The 21,581-nt window shown below is 52.2% G+C and overlaps 1 protein-coding gene across 1 annotated transcript in view; it reads left to right on the top strand.

Moving 5' to 3' along the window:
- Positions 1-21,581, top strand: part of Xkr6 (XK related 6) — a 258,596-nt gene that overhangs the window by 225,293 nt on the left and 11,722 nt on the right. The window contains exon 2 of the mRNA XM_045131644.1: positions 12,886-13,082. Coding sequence (XP_044987579.1) covers positions 12,886-13,082 — 197 coding nt within the window. The remainder of the gene's footprint in view (positions 1-12,885; positions 13,083-21,581) is intronic.

Here is a 21,581-nt window from a genome sequence, read left to right as displayed (position 1 = left end):
GCACTGCTTAGGACCTCTGGGCTACAGGAAGCCACTCCCTCTCCAAGCCCAGCACACCTGAACTTAGGTTTTGCCAATAGCCTTGTGACCTTGGACCAGTTGCCTAGGAAACTCCTTATCAGCCAGCAGCCTTCACACAGTCCTGAGACCCTAGATCACCTGACAACCCCTTCCATTGCCTACGTGCTGGAATGAATGTCCCCATATGTTAATTAGGCATCAACAATGAACCTTGTGCATCCCTTAGGACCCTCCGCTGCAAGATGCTTATGAACCCATTTCCCTGACAATCAACCGAGAAAGCTGTTCACCTATCTCCCAAAAGTCTTTTGTTTTCACTGAGCGCACCTACCCTGGTTGCCTGGGTGCCTTCAGGGTTGGGGGAGCGGTGGCCGGCCCCAGAACAAGGACCCAGGAACACACAGGTACACACCTGGTGTGTCCACGGATCTCAGCTTATAGATAGAACCCAACAAGTACAAGCAACTATGACACTAAGTTCCCAGAATTATGAGGACATGAGACAGGAAATAACCTGGGTAGGGGCAAGGCACTATCTTTATCAAGAAATATCGTAACCTAGGTAAGGAGGTAGAGGGAGCTTGGCCTGCCCAGGGAGGGTCCCCAGACAGAGAGGAACAGCATTAACCAAGACACTACGTGAGAGGCATGCCCAGGCAGGTGTGGGGATGGAGAGCAGTCAGTATGGCTGGGGACAGGCAGGTACAGTAGTGGGGAGACAGATAGGAGGGGACTGGAAAGGACCACACTCCAGGAGGTAGTGGCATGTCCCCCATGAGATGATCAGATTTGGGCTGGCCTCATCTCTGTCATCTGTAAAGTGGAAATGATGCACAGCCCCCAAGAGACAAGTTCCTCGTGCAAGCTGTCCAGCCTGTAGTCCCCAAAGTCCCATCCCCTCCTCTGGGCCACTTTCTTCTATACTTGCTGCACAAGGCCACCGACCATGACCCCTCCTGCTCTGGGATATGCTTAGCAATGGACAAGACACACCAGGAGGCAACTCCTGTCCCTTAGCAGGAGGTACCTCCACAGCATCATAGCACTTCTGTTTCATGGTGACCAGCCAGCCCAGCTCAGGGGACGCAAGTGAAACAGTGTGACCAGGGCTGGTGGGACATAATGGGGACAGGGTGGCATGGAATCTAGAGACCCCTCCCCTCCCTTCTCACTCGACTGATAAATTCTCTGAGATGGCCCAGCTCCTGGGAGGGGTCCCATGTCTCCTTGGCTGCCGGGGGTGGGGGTTGACCTATTCTGTGTCTGCCCACCCACCTGGTGGAGGTCACCATGACATCGAATAGCAGGAGCCATGGACCCTGCAGGGCAGCTGGGGACAGATGGACCTCCTTGGCATTCCAGGCTGGCTGTGGCCATGGGGCCATGCAGTTGTGAAGACACTTTCAGGTGTCTCTACAAATGGACTCAAGTGTGTGTTACATAGATGCATATTTGTTTTGTGTGTTTATGTGTATGTCGGCGTGTGTGTATTTGTGTGTATACTCTGTAGAACATTCTATGAAGAGTGTGGCATGCAGGTGTGTATAATTTGTGGTAGGAAGCAGAATGTTCTTGTGAGCAGTCTGTGAGCTGCGTTCACATGGGTAGTGGGTGGGTGCAGACGTGTATGGGTGTGGGGGAAGGGAAGAGAAAGAGAGAGAATATTTGCAGCACCCACCCATGGATAAAGGCAGAGTCACTTTAGGTGGCTCAGACACACATCTGCTTGTGTTCAAATATGACAAAAGTACAAAAACTTTAAATAAAAAAAGCCCCAGCAAGGAACTCTGCAGGTAGATACCTATCATTAACTTCAGAGACGATCCTGTCCTGCCTTTGAGGTCGGCTTGCTAGGCATTTCCAGAAAAGGCCCAGCAGTTCTTGCTTCCAAAGGGCCTGTCTACAGCCCCACAGGCACCATTGCTGGTGGTGCTGGTGCTGGTACTAGATAGGCCACTGGGGGTCCTTTACGGTGTGGTGGCCTGAGCCTCAGGGTTCTCCTTAGAGGACCCCAGGAGGTTCCAGGTTATGCTGTCCAAGGCCCTGATGGTCTGGTGGTCTCAGAAAATCAAAGAAGGGGCCGTCGCAGGAGAGCCAGCAGCCTGGACCAGCACCTCTGGCCTCCTCACAGCCTTGTGCCTTTCAGCACTCCAGGAGCAGCCAGGTGTGTGACCAGGTGTGTGACCACGCAGACCGAGGGCTCTGCAGTCCACCCACCTCCCCCCTCAATTGCAGTCAGGAGGCTGGGCGTGAGGGCTGAAGCTAAACCAGCCATGTCCTGCAGGGCCTTCCTATATCAGGGATGCTGGTGGGGCCTGGGATACATGAGGGTAAAGAGCTGGTTCAGGGATGGGGGGCTGCCCTCGGGTCTTAGGGCTCCACAGGGGAGACAGATCTTAATCTGGCATGAGTCACAGGAGGAAGCTGACTGACCCCCAACTAGCTCCTTTACCTCAGTTTCCCTATGGTGTGCCATGTCCTCTCTTCCTGTCCCCAAGCACAGCCCACAGGAAGTTCTGCATCTCTAGCAGGAGAGGTTAAGGAGGCTGTGTGGACTGCACTGAGGCAGGAAGCGAGTTGCCTCCCCGCTCAATTCTTCAGTACTGTGTACTTTCTCTCCTGGGAATCATCAAGCCCATGACCTTCTGAGGTGTGTGAGAGGCTTGGTCTGGTGCTACCCTGTCCCTGTGGCAGCCCTGGCATGCTGTCCATAATGAGTCAATGGCCTGATGGTATAGGCATCAAAATAACAGGTGCGAACTGGGCTGAGAAGATGGCTCAGCGGTTAAAGGCACTTGCTTGCAAAGCATGATGGCCTGGGTTCGATTCCCCAGTACCAATGTAAATCCAGATGCACAAAGGACACATGCATCTAGAGTTCGTTTGCAGTGGCAGGAAGCCCTGGCACACTCCTACTCACTCTGTCTTCTCTTCCTCTCAAATAAATAAAAACAAATAAGAAAACATTTTTAAAAAGAGAGAACAGGCAGGAGCTGATGGCCTGGAGTGGCTGTGCTGACCCTGCCTGCTGCAGCCGCCTTCTCATTTCTGGGACAAAATGTCCGACCAGAATCAGCTCAGAGGAGGAAAGGGTTTAATTCCACTTACATTTCTGAGAAGTTTCACTGAGGTGGGGAAAGCATTGCAGACCAGGAGACTGGCTCCTCTCTTGTCCCAGAAGCCGAGAATGAGTAGTAGCAAGAGAAAACTAGTCTGAATACCCTGTGGGGTGACCCACCCCCAGCAACACACCTCCTCCAGCAAGGCTCCACCTCCCAAAGGCCCCGCCCACTGGGGACTGAGTATGAGGCTTAATTGCAAACACATGAGGCTTGAGGGGACATTTTACATTCAAACTACTATACCTCCAGTTGCCTTCTGGTCAGCATGAATGCTGCTCTTTGGGGTGTCAGTCGGCAAGGGAAACAACATAGTTTGCTGGTGAGGAGATCTCTAGCTTATTGCAAAGGGGAAGCATGTGTCATCTGAGACACAGGTCACCATGGACAAGCCCCTCATGTTCCGGATTAGTCACTGCTGCTGGCTAAGAAGTGTTTCTGGGGACTGGCAAGACCTTGGAGCCTCATGAAGAGGGCGGGAGCTCTGTGGTTTGCCCAGCTCCACTCCCAGGACAGCTGTCTGCAGGTAGCCACATGGAGAAAAGAAAATGGCCTGGCTCTCCAGAGCTCAGCCTGTCCCCCAGGGTCACAGGTGGGATTCAAGGCCTTCCACGATCTCTGCTCAGCCTAGAATGCTTCTAGTGGCTCTCTGGAGCACATTGCCCCCTGACTGGCCCTGGGCTCTGGATGGAAAGCCATATGCCTTTTCACAGAGACCACCATGACTTGGATCTGGACATTGGCATATGCAACCCTTTGTAGCAAGGCAAGTCGTGGCAGAGGAGGGAGGCAGGCCTGGGGTTCTTATGTCCTATCAATGCCACCTCTCGTCCGAGGCTCCTTCCTCCATCCTCTTCTCTCCTCCTCCTTCCTCTTCTCTCCCTTTCCTCTCTGTTTCCCTCCAGTCCTTCCCCACTCTCCCTCTCCTTCCCTTCTCTATCCCTTTCTACTTTCCTTCCTTTGCCTGCAAGCACTCTAAACTTGACAATAGTATAAGTTAACAACGTTTGACTTGACAGTGATGTGAAATCATTCCACATTCCATGGAAACTGAATTGGGGTTCTGGTCTTCCTGGGCTGACATATGCTGTCCCCACTTGCCTTGTGATGCTGAGCACTGGCAGTGAGCTATAGCTTCCAGTGGCTCATACAGTCACCAGGGGAACCAATCTGCGCTCCACAAACATGATGTTGCTAGGCTTGGAGGTCCGTGGGCGGGGGGGCGGTGTGTACAATGCATTTTCAACATAGGATACTTTCAGCATATAGTTACAGGGAATGGACTCCCACCATAAATCTCCAGCACCAAGGCCACCATGTGCTGTTCTTTGCAGGGACATGCATGCCGAGGACTAATGCAGACAGCCCTTCCTTAGCAAGGTGCCCTTGGAATCACACACTGTGCCACAAGGCAGGAGAGCATTCATTTTCACCATGAAAGTCTCTTTGCACCTTTGTAGTCAACCAACTGGCCACATGCTCTAAAATGTTTCTCTTTTTTCCAATGCTGCAGTCTTACTTCCTGTCACTCCATCATACCTCCTAACATCAGATAGTGTGAGCTCTTCAAGTCTATTCTCTTTCAAAACTGTTCTGGGGCTGGGCGTGGTGGCGCCCACCTTTAATCCCAACACTCGGGAGGCAGAGGTAGGAGGATCAACATGAGTTCAAGGCCACCCTGAGATTACATAGTGAATTCCAGGTCAGTCTGAGCTAGAGTGAAACCCTACCTCGAAAAAAAAAAGAAAAGAAAAGAAAAATCAAAACCGCCCTGGCTGTGCTAGGACTTTTGCATTTCTGTATAAATTGTAGAATCTGCTTATCTGTACCTGCCAAAAAAAAAAAAAATGCTGCTGGAATTATTAGAATGACATTAAGCAGATTAGTTTTAAGGGTAATTGCCATCTTAAGTATATCAATGACTATGTCATGATTATTATTTAAGTTTTCTCTGGTCTCTCTTTTATTAGCATTTTATAGTGGTTATCAGTATACAAACCTTACATGCTTTATTAGGCTTATGTCTAAATTTTCAGTTTTGGAGCATATTTGGAATACATAAATGGAATCTGTTTTTACGCTTTTTAATTGTCTATTCATAATACATAGAAATGTTACTGATTTTATATGCTGACATTGTTTTGTGGGACATTGTTATATTTCCTAATAGGCCCTGTAAATCTTATCTGTGCTGTTGATTTTTCTTTTTTGAAATATTTATTTATTTATTTATTTGACAGAGAAAGGGGGGAGGGGGGGAGAATGGACACTCCAGGGCCTCCAGCGACTTACAAACCCCAGAGGCGTGCATCCCCTTGTGCATCTGGTTAACATGGGTCCCGGAGAGTTGAACCTGGGTCCTTTGGCTTTTCAGTCAAATGCCTTAACCGCTAAGCCATTCCTCCAGCCCTGTTTTTTTTTTCTTTTTTTAGAAAATATTTTTATTTATTTGAGAGAGAGGGAAAAAATGAATGTATCAGGGCCTTTTGCTGCTGCAAATGAACTCCAGATGCATGCATGGCTTTGGCTATCTGGCATTACGTGGTATTGGGTAATTCACCCAGGGCCAGCAGGCTTTGCGAGCAAGTGCCTTTGACAGACAGCTGAGCCATGTCTGCAGCTCCTGCGGATGATTTGTCAATTAAAACACGGGGACAGTTTAGTGTCTTCTGTGTGGTCTGTTTAGGTTTTCTGTGTGTATTTCTCTTCCTTGAGTTGTGGCACTGGCTAGGACTTTCCATATGATGTTGAATGGGAATGGTGAGAGTAGACATCACAACTTTCTCCAAATCCTAACACAGCCACCTCAGTCCTTTGTCGTTATGAAGTCACTGTGTGTTTGGAAGTGTCCTGTGGCCTCGTAGGGGTAAGGAAGTTCCCCCCTGTGTTTAGTTTTCTGGGAGCTTTTACCTTGGAGAGTTGTTGAATTTAACTACTTTTTTGCATCAATTGATGTGATGTGTGGGTTTTGCTAATATCCGTTCATTGATTTTTGAATATTGAACCAACCTTCCACGTTCATGATAAACTCCCCTGATGTATCATTCTTTCTATGTATTATTGGGTTGGATTGGATCTGCTGTGTGTTTTGTTGAGGATTTTTGCATCTTTGCTTATGAAGAATATTGTCTGTAGTTTCTTTTTCTTGTACCAGGTGTCTTGGCTTTTGTATCAAAGTAATGCTAGCCTCAAAATGAATGGGGTGTTCCTTACTTTTTGATTTTCTGGAAAACTGTGGGGTATATAGTTGGCAGATTTCACCATGTTTATTTTTATTTATTTATTAAAATTTTATTTTTCCTTATTTATTCGAGAGAGAGAGAGGTATAGAAAAAGAAAAAAAAGAGAATGGGCATGCCAGGGCCTCCAGCCACTGCAACTGCAGACACATGTGCCACCTTATGCATCTGGCTTATGTGGGTCCTTGGAATTGAACCAAGGTCCTTTAGCTTTTTAGGCCAGCACCTTTAACCACTAAGCAATCTCTCCAACCCTCTTTTTCTTTATTTATTAGAGAGAGGAGGTGGAGGGAGGGAGAGAGAGGGACCTGGGAGGGAGAGAATCGGTATACCAGAGCCTCTTGGCACTGCAAATGAACTCCAGATGCATGCAACACTTTGTGTATCTGGCTTTGCATGGGTACTGGTGAATTGAACCTGGGCTGGCAAGCTTTTCAAGCAAGTGCCTTTAGCTGCTGAGCCATCTCCCCAACCCTTGCTGTGTTTTTTTTTTTTTTTTTTAATGAAGGGTTCTCTAAGCTTTGGACCTTGTAAACCTGGACTCTGTCCTGTTGGGAGCTTTGGGGTGGATTGTTTTCCACAAGCAGAGTTTTCTGAGTATCCAAAGCAGGAGCTGGGATTATAGGTCCAGGTAGGCAACCTCTAGCTAATTCCCAAGGGGGTGGTGGTCTCGGCCAGGACTTCACTTTGGCTGAACTGTGACTAGCTGAGTGTCTTTGGGAAAAAAAAAAAAATCACTCAGCCTCTCTGAGCCTCAAATGAACCAGTAGGAAGAAATAAAGTAAACCATGACTACTCTGTATCCCCAAGTGCTGATATGAAAATGAAAATGTGCTTGGAGTTCTAGTGTTCCCCTAGTGGTAGGAAGCAGGAGTTCGACGTGATTTCAGGGCTCACAAAAGACCTGGTGAGCAGATCCAGCTAGAGCGCACAGGGGAGGAGGGCACCTTGGGGGCTGCTCACTCTCACAGGACCTCTGGCACTTGAAGCCCTCATAAGCCCTCTGACCCGGGCATGATGGCACAAGTTCATTGCTTCAACATCTCCCAGGACCCTCCTCTGATCCACGCATCTTGTAGATGAGGAAACCAGGGCTCCAAGAAGCTGGGTGACACGGCAGGGGGGCAGAACTGGGAGGGAGCCTGAGTGTTCTGAGCAGACTCAGTGCTTGCCCTCTGTTCCTGGGGAGCAGTCTGGGATGACTTCAGAAGGAAGAAACAAATCCTTCACCTGAGCCTTATGTGGCCAGAGTCAAGGGTCTTGGCCCCAAAGCCAGGCTGCACCTAGATCAACTAAGGAGCACCTCTCAGCCTCAGAGCTTCAGTGGGCCACCTGACACAATAGCAACGATGGAGATTCTTGTAAGGGTGGTTGCAAAAATTAAAATTAAATGAGTTAATGCTCTTAACTCATTTACACAGATGTTAAGACCCGCAAACACCTGACGCTGTTGTAAAGGTGCGGGCTCGCACTCTGTGAGTCCACAATCCGAAAGAAGGATGATGTATAAGATGTGGGTGGAAGTTCCCAGCGTGTCAGGCTGCCCTTGTGTCATGGGTGCGCAGGGGCACACAGTCAGGAAGGGACCAGACCAAGGATGCACAGCCCTGTGGTCCACACAGACCCGGCCCAGCTTCCCTCATAACCTGCAGCGCCCTTGCTCCCACACTGTCCACTGCAAGATATGATGCTCTTAGGGGAGAAACGGTGTGACACAAGATGTGGGGGCAAACCCAGGAGGAGGGAGTGTGTGTCTCCCTTCCTGGAACCTGCAAGGAAAGGGAGACCTCGGCATCCACCGTGCCCTCCCGTGGGGTCCCTGCACATCTGGGCCTGTGTGCCCGAGGCCCGGCCGCCCGCCCGCCCGCCCGCAGCCCCACGCTGTCGCATAGGAGGGCGCAGGCCCTTAGGTATGAGATCACCGATGTGGAGTGTCCTTCCTACGACACTTAGGGTCTGGCGCCACCGTGTGGCCGAAGGCGGAGATCGTCTTCACTGGAGGTTGGAGGACCAGCAAGCCACAGCTGGCAGGGTGACCTCAGAGGTCCAGGAGCCCACATTCCCACAGGAGAGGAGCTGGAAGGCTAGGAGCTGAGGGGCGCAGGGGGGAAGGAAAGAGGGGCAGAGTCCCAGACCCCTGGCGGCTGTCTTGAAGCTGATGGCACAGTAACCGAGGTGCACAGTTTGGGAGCTCAGGGAAGGATGCAGCCTCCCAGTGCCCTTGGGGATGGCAGAAGCCGTGACCCCAGGAGCTGCCCGGGTCCTCAGGAGCGACGGGAAAGGGCTTGGCAGGTACCCAGTTGTGACTGGCCAGGACAAGGAATCAGAGAGCCAGACTCTCCCTGCTCTGTTCCACTCACTGAGTGAGAGAGGCCGGCTCACTGCGGTGGCCTCTGGGTCCTGGCATATAAAGTGAGGGCTGGGCCAGCTCTGTGTCCAGACCTAAGTTATTAGAGGTCAGCTAATGTCCCTGGTTTGTTGTCTTGGGACAAAGATTGAGGGGTGACATCAGTAACCCAGCACTCAGGAGGTGGAAGCAGGATCAGCAGTGCGGGGCCACCCTTGGCTGTTAGCTTGAGGCAAGCCCGGGAAACACAAGACCTTGTCTCAAAAGAAAAAAAAAGCAAAAACAACCAAACAAAAATAAAACACAAAAAGCTGGGCATGATGACACACTCAGGAGGCAGAGGTAGGAGGATTGCTGTGAGTTTGAGGCCACTCTGAGACTATGGGAGTGAATTCCAGGTCAGCCCAGACTAGAGCGAAACCCTGCCTTGAAACACACACACCTCCATGACCTGGGAGTTAGGGCGTCCGGAGTTCTTCCACTCTGATTTCTCACTTCAACCTGTTTCCAGGGCAGAGGCTACAGCCTGGTGACCAGGAGGCCTGGCAGCCAAACCCAGATGGGCTGTGCCCCTCTCCCCATTTTTTTCCTGCACCCTGGCATGCCGCTGCCCCAAGAAAAGTGGGGCTTGGCGTCTCTTGGCTAAATTCCAGTACATTCCACATTCTCTGGGTTCCTTCCCGTGCCTGACCTTTTGCAAGCAGAGGACTTGCTCTGGGCACATAGAGGACAACACAGGTGGGCCGGAGGTACTGTTGCAGAACTAGTTGGAACCTGAGTGCTGGAGTTGCCTCGGGACTGGGAGGTCTGGGGGGAGGAGGGTCGCAGAGGCTGAGTCTGTTGGTGGGAGCGTGTATCCCCAAAGAGTGTGTGGACAGGTGGCCTGTCCCAGGTGAAGGTCTGTGTTGTGTGGAGAAAGCTGAGTTTGGGTCGGGGACCACTTCTGGTTGGTGAGACCCACAGCAACGCACCCTACTGGACGCATGGACACAACGGCTCAGAGTGCTGGTTCTGGGTCCTGTGCTGGGTCCTGCCGCACCTCCTCACGTCATCATACGGGCATTGACGCCCACCCCATCCCCTTCGAAGCTAATGAAGACTGTGGGTCCCTGCAGGGGCCTCTTCTGCCCACTTACACAGTCGTTGTTGCAGTCAGGTTCGCATTGCTGGTAGAAATCACCTAACCAAGAGCAGCTTGTGGGAAAAAGAGGCTTATTTTGGCTTACAGGCTCGGCGGGGGGTGGGGGAAGCTCCATTATGGCAGGGCAAAATGATGGCATGAGCAGGGGGTGGACATCACCCCCTGGTCCACATAAACTGGACAGCAGGAACAGGAGAATGTGCTAAACACTGGCAAGGGGGAGCTGGCTATAACACCCATAAGCCCACCCCCCCCACACACACACTGCCTCCAGGAGGCGTTAATTCCCAAATCTCCATCAGCTGGGAACCTAGCATTCAGAACACCTAAGTTTATGGGGGACACCTGAATCAAACCACCAGTAACCATCACCTATTCCTAAGTGGCCCTCTTCTCAGGCTCCAGATTTTGACATTTCATTCCTCACTTTTCTCCCACCCTCCTTCAATTCTTCTCCTTCCTCTCTCCTCCTCTTCCTCTTCTTCTTCCTCCTCCTCCTCCTTCTCTCTCTCATCTCCTTGTCTGTTTCTCTCTCAGCTCTTTCTTGGGTGTCTATACTGGTGCCTCCAGGATCTCTCCCTTCCTGAGCACCTCTGCTCCCTTGGTGACTCCACAGATGGGTCCACAAGGAGAGAGCACCTTGTGGGGAGTGTCACAGCCAACCAGTGACAGGACCTGGAGCAGTATCAAAATCCAATGCTTAGCTTCCCCTTGGCCTCAGTTGCCCCACTTTTGATGTGATGATGAGCAGACCTGCCCCACAAGGCATGCTAGGGACTCTGGGTACTGACACACCTGACTGAGGCCTGGGGCACCTGAACCTTTCCTCAACCCTTCCCTGAGAGTCCACTCAATGTGGCCTCACTGAACTCTTAGTGGGCTGTCTCCAGGACAGTGTCTGGAGAGAAGTGAGTGTCCACTTCCACTTCCTCTGGGAGGATCCCATCTCCGAAGGCTCTTAAGAAGCTAGGGGGAGGGCTGGAGAGATGGCTTAGCGGTTAAGCGCTTGCCTGTGAAGCCTAAGGACCCCGGTTCGAGGCTCGGTTCCCCAGGTCCCACATTAGCCAGATGCACAAGGGGGCGCACGCATCTGGAGTTCGTTTGCAGTGGCTGGAAGCCCTGGCGCGCTCATTCTCTCTCTGTGTCTCTCTCTCTGTCAGTCTCAAATAAATAAATAAAAATGAACAAAAATATTTTTTAAAAAGAAGCTAGGGGGAAAGCTGTGGCACTATTCTTTGGATGTCCAGCAGGGCTCCCTGGCTGGCATACTTATTCACACTTGTGGCTCAGTGGGCACCAGAGGAGGGATCCTGGAACTTTCATCCATCAGAAGGTCCGGACACCACTGATGCTCTGGAGAGTGGCCCACCATGTTGCAGCTGGTGGGGAAGGTGCTTCGCTTTATAGTTTTAAATGTGGTAACAAACATGTTTATCAGTATGGCTTTCTAAGGTACTGGTTTCCATCTGCACAGTCCTCAGGTGATGTCCTCTTGCCCTCATGGGAACACGGCCCTGCTCAGAGATCACCTGTTGCAGGGTTTCACACACCTGCTGCCGGCATGACTAAGGGCTACCTTGGACATGTGACAGTGTTGTCCTGTCCAGATGCCTCTACCCTGGAGGACACACATCCTTAGTGTCCACTTACTCCCTCCCCAGGTGCCCACAGCATGCCATGTGGTGTGCCAGGCACTGAGGTGGGCACTGAGATGTGGCAGGAAGCCACCAGCAAGGTCCCTGCTCACACAAGGTTCTAGTGAGCCCTTTCCTGGCTCCAGGGAGGCAGGAAAGATGATAAAAGGGCCCAGATAACAGGAGCCCAAGGAGGGCTGAGAAGTGTCCTGAACCGGATAGAAAGCCGGATATTCCAAGGTCACTGTGGCTGCTCTGTGCAGAGGACTTCTTATGGGGAAGGAGTAGGCAGTGTGAGCCAGTGGGAAGGCCCAGATGTTGATGCGGTGGGTCAGTGAGGACTGTCCAGCAGCTGCAAGTGGGCACACAGGAAGCTTCTCAGGCAGCTGGGCCTGCACAGGGAGCCAGCCATGTGCTCCATGAGGATTGGGGCTGGGCAGTGTATGCCAACCCGTGTTTGGTTCCCGAACCCTCCATCTCGTTTGGTCTGGCAAAGCTGTGCTTTCTAACCTTGCCTTGGCCACACCTGCATCCTGACCCTGAACCTGCCTCAGAGGTTGAGACTTGGGGTCTTCCTGTTGACATGGGCTTGGAAACAAAACATTCGGGTGACAGTGAGGCTGGCCCAGGGTGAGTGCCCACTGCACACGGGAGCTCCTTAGCCATCCTACTCACCCTGTGGGGCGCCCATGTTAAAGAGGGGGAAGTCATCCACGGAGGAGGACTAGCTAGTTCAAGGTCCCGCCATCCTCGGCTGACCTGAGAAACAAGACTCTGCACCCGTCCTTGCTTCCTTTCGCCCTTGTTGCTCCCACAGGAGCCTGGGTGTCATCTTGAGGGAGGGGTCCGTGGATTGGTGACTGCCCAGGAATGGAGGCGGTCTTCAGCTCTCCCCGTGGTACAGGGAAATGCCCAGGCCTTGGCAGCCAGCGTGTGCCTCCACCCACCTAGGCAGGGAAGGGGAGGTGAGCTGGTGGCATCTGAGCATCTCATCTCCTCACCTCGTGGGTGCGGCCAGCCGGTGAGTGGCACTTAGAAGAAACACGTCAAAAGTCAGTCTTTTCCTCTCCAGAGCAATGGGGGGACCAGTATTACTGGAACACCTCCGCTCGTCCGGACAGCGAACCTCAAGCCCACTTAAGCCGCAGGTTCACCTGAGCTGCTGGGGGATCCTCAGTGGGCCATACCCCACCCTTCTGTGACCTGACCCTCACGCGTGGGTCTGGGAGAACTTCAGAGCCGCAGCCAAGCCTCTTGGAGTGCAACGGGATGTGGACGCAGGCGACTTGGGTCTTAGGGAACTGGCCCCGCGGGGTGGGGGGTGTTTCCTTTTGCAGCCCCTGCCCCCACCCATGCTTGTGTTCCGTCCCTTATCTCCGCACAGGTATATCCGCACCATGTACCTGGGGATTCAGAGCCAGCGGCAGAAGGAACACCAGCGACGCTTCTACTGGGCTATGATGTACGAATATGCAGACGTCAACATGCTGCGCCTCCTGGAGACCTTTCTGGAGAGCGCCCCCCAACTGGTGCTACAGCTCTGCATAATGATCCAGAAGAACAACGCCGAGACACTGCCCTGTGAGTGCCCTGCGCCGCGGCCACATCCCAGCCACGCCCCCTTAGGCCACGCCCCCTGGGTCACGCCACGCCCCCTCGCCCCCCCCCCCAGCCCGCCCTCAGGCCAGCTCCTCAAATCAAGCCCCTTAAGCCACCGCCCGAGTCACACCAGCAGGGCCTGATACCTACACGGATGTCACAGGACCTTGGGACAGTCAGCCGCAGGCATTACCAGTGGCACAGAAGGCAGAGCAGAACAGAATTTCCAATACGCCTGGGGGCGGCAGAGCCGTCTCCCCACCCCCACCAGCCCTCAAAATCACGTGCAAGAGCCCCCTTCTTCTGTGCGGGCCTGAGCTGGGATGTTGGCACATCACATCGGCGGGACATGAGAGCTCAGGACTTAGAGACAGAGGGTGATGATGTCAGGCTCCTCTGCATTTGGGCATTTTAAACCACCAGCTCTTGCTTCCCTCAAATGGAGAAGCCTCATTTGTTTAAAAAAAGAGAAAGAGAGAGAGAGAGAGAGAGAGAGAGAGAGAGAGAAAGAAAAGAAAAAATAAAACCAGGCTGCTCTACCTGCAGAATGTGCAGAATCCTGTCCAGACAGTGAGGGCCTCCGGACAAAGGTTCTTGGCTGCCTTGGAAGCCAAGGTTACACTGAGCTGCTCAGGACCATGCTGATGGCTAGCCCAGCCTGCAGGTGCTACAGAGTTCATGATGCTAAAGGAGACGGGAGCTCCCCCAGAACTGGCACTAGGATGAGAAGGGGACCAAAGTGGCACCTTGGTGGGGGAAAGTCGGCGGGAGAGGGTAAAAGGGCCATGAGTCCCAGCATGTGGAGGGATAGCAGGGAGAATGGTCCTAAAGGGCAGTGCAAGCTCCAGGGAGACCATGATCATTTCAACGGGTGACAAGCGTTCTATCCAGGCATGGAAGGAGGTCTGTGGAGGGAGGGAGTTTCTCATGGCTGGAAGTGTACAAGCAGAGAGGTGCTGGAGGGATTGGACCCAGAGGCCCTGACCACAGAGGTCCACAGGAACACCCATGAGCTAGTGTAGTGGGGCAGCTGGGAGAGAGGGATCCCACTGCTTGCCTTCTCTCTGTCTGGCCAGTAGGCGTCCTGCTGTCTTGGTCCGTCAGCTCCCGAGCCCTGGCAGTCCTCATCCAGTGTGTGGCTATTCTGTTGGTGGTGGTGGTGCTTTTATTGGTGACTCCAGGCTCTGTTCGCGGCTCTGTGGCTAACTGGCTCTGCTCTGAGATGACTCAGGTCCATTCTGCGTGGCTAACGTGGGCAGATAGAAAGATCATTGAAGCCATTGGGTTTGCTTGGCCGAACGGTTTCCCCTCTGTCTTACCCTTTGCCCACCTCTACCCCCGCCCCCCGTCATCTCTCCACCGTCCAGTCCTCACAAACTGTGAGGTTAGTGGTGTGACAGCCAGCCTGGGAGATGGATGTATGTCCAGTGTCCCCTCAGTATGGACTCAAGTGAAATAATGAAATACCCGAGAGTCACTGGGGCACGTCTGCGTGGTCTTCCTTGAATCGGATGTCTGAAAAGCTTAAGATAGAACAGGAAGGTGTCATTCCGACGTGTCACATTTATCCATGGCGAGGCTTGGGTCTGCAGAGGCGTGGCGGGTACTCTGGGTTGGGGTGGGTACGGAAGGCAGACTGGGGTAATGGGGAGTACAGAGAGCCCCCTTGAGGTAAAGGTCAGAGGAAACCTTGCAGTTAGGTAGAAACAGTAAGGAGAAAAGCATAGAATTAAATGGCTGTCCAAGCCAAGGGACTAGAATGCTCAAAGGCCCAAAAGTAGGAAAGGCCTTCTACATGGGAGACAGGTGATGGTGATGACTCAGAAAGGGGAAGGACTTGCATGGCTTCAACTTGGCAGGGCAGAGGAGATGGGAGAGTGAGTGAAAGGCAGGGCCCAGAAGCATGGTCTGGGGGGCTCGCAAGCTCTTTCTTCTACTGTGCGCTGCGGGGAGGGTTCTGCAGAAAGCTACGCAGTCATTTCGCTGTCTGCCTTGAGAGAGCACCCCCTTTCCCCCTTTCCTGCTGTGCAGGGAGGAGAGTGAGTGGAGCTGGGAACATCTGCTGCTGGGTACTAGGTTCTGGATGCTGGGTTCGGGGTGCTGAATACTGAATGCTAGGTTTCTCGCTGCTGGGTGCTAACAGCTGGCTGCTGGCTTCTGGGGAGGGAGGTCCAGCTGTGAGACTGGGGATCGAAAGTAAAAATCGGTGAGCTGACTGGAGGTTGTTTTAAAGTGATCCCCAGCAGGACACGGTGGAGCCCATGTGGGCAGTGATAGGAAGGAGATGCCATGTCAGAAAGGGAGCACCCTGCCAGAAAGACTGCTGTGGGGCCCATCCAGACTCGGGACAGTTGTCACCTTTCCTTAACCTTGGGCTTTTAAAACACTTCTTACATTTATTTATCTTATTTATTTATAGAGAAAGAATGGGCGCACCAGGGCCTTCAACCACTGTAAACAAATTCCAGACATGTGCTCCACCTTGCACATCTGGCTTACGTTGGGTCCTGGGGAATTGAACCTGGGTCCTTTGGTTTTACAGGCAAGTGCCTTAACCACTAAGCAGTCCCTCCAACCCAACCTTGAACTTTTCTCTTCTTGTTTTATTTTTTATTTTTTTGGTTTTTCAAGGTAGGGTCTCACTCTAGCCCAGGCTGACCTGGAATTCATTATTTAGTCTCAGGGTGACCTTGAACTCATGGTGATCCTTCTACTCTGCCTCCCAAGTGCTGGGATTAAAGGCGAGTGCCGCCATGCCTAGCTGGACTTTTCTGTTCTTCCAATCAAACATTGGCACGGGGTGTGTGTGGCCTGGGGAACTTGTCGTGCCCCCAACACTGCTGAAGTGAGACCTCCTGTTTCGGCTAAGACCCACACCAAGGACTCATCCTATTTATGGGGTTGTGGTGGGCACTTCCTGGGTTAGGCACCTGCCATGGGCCAGGGATGTTGGAATGCATTTGCAAAAATACCTGCCTCCCGGGAGGTTAGGGTCTGCTGCTCTATGTGTTGGGGTCTGTGGCCAATGTATGTGCAGATTTCTTGGAAACCCAGAGGTGGCAGGGGTAACTCTTTCTGGGCCACCTCTGGGCTTAAGAAGAGGTGACATTTGAACTGGTTATGATGTGTGAGTAGAAGCTTGTCCCAAGGACAGAGCTGGGCAGCAGAACTGCACGTGCCAAGGGCTGGAAGCCCGAGACTGACTGGGAGATGGGCAGGGTGTGGCTCTGGGGACATGAACCATGGGCTCTATTGCTGTATTACAGGGAGTGTAGGACCCACTGTAGTGATGGTGGTGGTACCAACAATGCTAGTTAAGACTGTCGTGGGGGCTTGACTGTGTACCAGCGACTAGACTAAGAGAGTTCCATGGATTAACTGACTCACTGATGCCCCACAGCAGCCCCAGGAAGTATTTGCTTATTCTTGCCATCTCATGAGAACTTCAGGATCTTCAGAGTTTTTTCCCCAGGCCAAAAAGAAGGGTCAGTGCTATCTCTCCATGTAAGTGGGCTCCATGTCTCTGAGCAGAAGGTCCTGGAGTGTTGAAATCCTGGAAAAACTCTTTTCAGCATCAGTTAGGAAAAAAAAATTATCCCTGGGAAATAGTTGTTGTGGTCTGAATAGGAAATGTCCACTACAGGCTCGTGTGTTTGAACACTCGGTCCCCAGCTGGCGGCACTGTTTGGAAGGTTGTGGAACCTTTAGACCATGCGTCTGAGTTTTATTGCAGTGGCTGGAGGCCCTGGCACACCCATTCTCTCTCTGTCTCTGCCTCCTTCTCTCTGTCGTTCTCAAATAAATAAATAAAAATAAACAAGAAAAAAAACATTTTTTAAATAATAAATAAACAAAAATTTAAAACCACAAGGGCTACCTCCCTTTAGTGAGGCGCCATGGTTTTTCCAGGATTTCAACACTCCAGGACCTTCTGCTCAGAGACATGGAGCCCGCTTACATGGAGAGATAGCACTGACCCTTCTTTTTGGCCTGGGGAAGAAAAAAAAAAAAAACTCTGAAGATCCTGAAGTTCTCATGAGATGGCAAGGTCCTGTCTTGTGAGCCTGTGCCCCTCCACGTCAAAAAAGCTCACAGTTCTGTTGAAAGCCGGGATTGCAGCCAAACACTTCTATCTACAGATGAAGAAGTTGGAGCCCAGGGAGACGGGACTCGTCCGAGGCAACTCGCTCCCTAGTAAGGAGTTAGGCACTGACCCTAGTGGCCAGCATCTCTAAAATGGCGCATGACCCTCTGGTCTTCTTCAGTTTCAGTGGCCCTGGTAGGAGGCATCCCACTGATCCAGCAGCCAGGAGCCGAGCCCCCAGCCTTTTTCTGCCAGTGAACTAAGTACAGGGAAGCTTTGTGGGTTCCTGGGTCCTCGGGCCGGCCACAGTCCCCCAAGGCATCCCAGGCAACCATGGTGGTGAGCTTGCAAATGTAAAGACTTTGGGGAGGCAGTTTTGGTGACGGCTCTCAGTTTATTGTCAGGGAAATGGATTTATAAGCAGCTGAAGGCATCCTAAGGGGATTGGTGGGTCTAAAGGTTGCTAGCCTATGCCTAATCTGGGGACGTTCGTTCCAGCACATAAGCAATGGCACCGAGACGGTGTGCAAAGATACTGGCTGATACCATATAAGGAGATTCCTAGGCAACTGGCCAAAGGCCACAGGGTTATGGACAAAGCCGAATATCCAAGTATCCCATGCTTGGAGAGGGAGTGGCTTTACTTCCTGCTGACCTCAGGGTCCGAGATTTTGTCCGGGGGCCCAGGCTCACTGCAACCCCCAAGAATAAGGGGAGGATCCTGGCTCATTGCAACCCCCGAGAATGGGGGGAGGAGCTCCCCTGCCCCTTTGGTCCGAGATATGACCAGCAGTGGTTCAGGCTGCTGCGACCTCTCCATAGCCTGGGGCCTTCGTGTCAGACAGCTTAGGTTTGCTTGAACCCAGGGCCCTGCCTGTGTCCGACAAAGCTTTACCCATCTGGTCAGGGAGACAGAGCCGGGGAGCCCACACTTCCCACAGGGCCTCTTCATTTCACTGTGGGTGGGGGAAACCCCCATGAGTGGGGTGGCAGCTGAAGAGAAAGGACCCTGGGCATTTTAGCTTAACAGGAACAGAGAAGGGGGAGCGAGCCCTTGCCTGAGTTACTCCAATGCTGTTGAAACTTGGTCTAGAAATGAAACCAACCTGAAAACCAAGCACAAGCCACTGGAAGGGCTTTGGATAGAATACAGCCCACAAGTGAAGTTCAGAAAGAAGAAAGGAGGGCTGGAGAGATGGCTAAGCAGTTAAGCGCTTGCCTGTCAAGCCTAAGGACCCCGGTTCAAGGCTCGATTCCCCAGGACCCACGTTAGCCAGATGCCCAAGGGGCGCACACGTCTGGGGGTCCTTTGCAGTGGCTAGAGGCCCTGGCGTGCCCATTCCCTATCTATCTCTCTGCCTCTTTCTCTCTCGGTCTGTCGCTCTCAAATAAAGAAATACAAACAAAAACATTTTAAAAAAAAAGAAAGAAGAAAGGAACTGGGAGCTGAGATAGAAGATCCCTAACTGTGCTTGCGATCTCTGAGGACAACCCACATGCTCTCAGATAGCCTTGAGCTGCATGTGCCCCTCCACCCTCTCAGTGAGCCAGCCGGCTAGACAGGAAGTCCTTAGATGGGAGCTTGAGACCAGGCAGAGTGATCTATGGCCCACATGAAGCCACAAACCAAGCCCTCTCAGGGAGACACACCTGCTTCTTCCCAGGAGACATCACTCTCCAAGGTGATCGAGCAGAGTTTTGTTGTGTGATCAGTCACTGTGTTCAGAGCCATGGATGTATCTGCGCTCAGTACTGACTTACAGGCCCAGTGGAATGAAGCTCTTCCCACTGACTCATGTGTGCTGATCTGTGGGGAGACGTTAGGAGATATGCGGGGCTTGCAGATATGGATACGTGCTGTGGGACCCCGGCTCCCAGGCTACCCATTGCATTCTAGGTCTTGGCCATAGGTAGTTACAGAAGGAAAAGATGTGTACTTTTTTTTTTTTTTCATTTGAAAGAGAGAGAGAGAATGGGTGCACTAGGGCCTCCAGCCACTGCAAACGAACTCCAGATGCATGCGCCCCCTTGTGCATCTGGCTTACATGGGACCTGGAGAATCGAACTGGGATCCTTTGGCTTTGCAGGCAAACGCCTTAACCGCTAAGCCATCTCTCAAGCCAAAGATGTATACTTTTGTTGGTCCCTCCTGACTATCTTTCATCTTCATCCATCACTGGAATGGAGAGACACAGCCAGGTCATGGCCTCCGACCACTGCAGGCATGGCCACTCTCATCATTCCAGCATGGCCTCTCTCCAGCTCCATTCTGTCTCTCCTTCTGAGGCTGTGCCATTAGGAATATGCATGGCATCCACCTGTGGGATCCCCTGGCCAGGCGACCTCAGTTATCATTGTTCCCAGCCCCAAATGCCTTCTTGTTTAAAGTCACAAGGAAGCCATCGCATGTTAGACACACTGTGCACTGATGTTAAACAGAGGTCTCACTTATTCCCTGCCTTATGTAGGCCTTTCAACTGAGGTTGTCCCTGACAGCTGCAAAGAGGAAGGGACTTAAAGAAAAAAATATACGAGGAAGACAAAGTAAATTGACTTCATCAACTTGGTTAAAATGATAATTGGCCCTTTGGAAAATGATGCTGGAACAAGTCATGTTGACCCAGGGCTTCCTGAGCCAGCACAGGTGGCTGAGGTGACTTCCCAGAGGAAGGTGTCCCGGGTTCAGAAGCCTGAGCAGCGACTGCCCTGGTCATTCATTCCCTTCCTTGGGAAGTGCTTTGTCACCTGCTGTGTGTCTGCTATGGTTGTGGGAGCCAGGGAGGGATACAGCAAAGGAGCAAGCCAGACTGACCTCCCCCTTCCTTCATGGAGCCTGTTTCTTGTGTATTAGGTGATAGGCAAAGCAAGTATTTTTATTTTCCTCATTAGTGAGTCATAACCATTATAAACAGTTAGCTTCGCATAGCTGGGTCCAAACCCCCAACCAGAGCAGCTTGCAAAAAGGAAGGGCTTATTTCAGCTTACGGTTTCAAGGAGAAGTTTCACTATGGCAGGTACAGCATGACAAAGCCAGGCAGCCAGAGTGTCACATCAGCTGGGAGGAAACAGCAAGAAGGGACTGTCAGGTCCCAGGTCACCAACGCCACCAGCTGGGGATCGAGCATGAAGCTTAATCACAGACCCACGGGGCTAGGAGGCCCGCTCCACATTCAAACCACCACGGTTCAAAGGAGAATCCTGGAGCCAGGGAGAGAGACGGCAAGATCAGTAGAGCTGCGTGCACTTTTCAGCACGGTGGCCAGGAAGGCATCACAAGGTTCACCTTGGAGCCAAGAAATCCAAAAGGGGGAGCATGGTGGCTGAGCTGGGGAAAGTGTAGAAAATGGGGAGAGCCGAGGCAAAGGCTGAGGTCAAGGAAGCACCTAACATCTGAGGTAAAGCAGGAGGCGGGGAGGAGTGGCATTGCCTTCAGCCTGCGTCCCCAGCATCACAGAGTCGCCAGGAACAGGCTGGAAGCCTTGTGGCTTGCGCAATTCGGGCCTGCCAAGGGTCTGGTGTACATCGCTGCCCTTGTCTACACAGAGAGGGCTTGAGCTAAGGGCACTGCAGCAACTGCTAAGTGGTGTGCTGGGCAAATGTGTGGCTCACTCACATCTGGGCCTCAGCAATGGGCGTGAGGGTAACAGGGACTTCCAGAGCCCCTCTGAACCCTGGCTGGCTCTGGTGCTGAGGAAGAGGAGTAGGGAAGTCTCTGCAAGACAGGGGAAGTAGTTCTCGTTGACTGTGGGCTAACAGTTCAATGAATTCATAACCTTATGGAATCGTCTAGCTCCTCAGCAGTAGATTGGTTTTTTTTTTTGTTTTTTTTTTTTCTCACCGTGAAGATGCCAAGGAAAGCCCAGGGGCACTAGGGGGTAAGGGCTTCCTGTCCCTGTTTATTCACTTAGTGGTCTGGAGATTGTCACCTAGAAGAAAGACAGAGCCTTGTGAGTGCTGAGCACAGACCTTGCTTAACCATACCATCACAGCAGGTCCCTCCACCTCTCCCCTCAGGGGTCTCTTGAAAGGAGTAGGTAACACTTCTGGGCCTGGGACAAAGGAAACACCCCAGTAGCAATGGCTGACATTGACTCGTGATTGTCCTCATTCTCCCCCCCACCCCCGGCCTGAGGTTGAGCCAAATGTCTCTCTGGCAGGCTTGTCTCTCCCAGGACCCTTGGTGCCAAAGGCTCAGTCTCCCAGACAAGGGTGGTGCTCAGTGTGACCTCTCTGCGGTGTGTTCTCATCTTCCTAAGTTGGGAGTCATCTCCCCTGGAGTCACCTGCTATGGAGGAGCAGATGATCACCCATCCAGGTCCAGACCATCCAGTACTGGCTGAGGGTGCCACAATGGGCAGCATAATGGGGTCTCTGCCATCTGGAGGAGGCTCATGTTT

This window comes from Jaculus jaculus, chromosome 12 (genome assembly GCF_020740685.1).
Source record: "Jaculus jaculus isolate mJacJac1 chromosome 12, mJacJac1.mat.Y.cur, whole genome shotgun sequence".
Taxonomy (NCBI): Eukaryota; Metazoa; Chordata; class Mammalia; order Rodentia; family Dipodidae; genus Jaculus; species Jaculus jaculus.
This window is presented reverse-complemented; position numbering and strand designations above follow the sequence as displayed.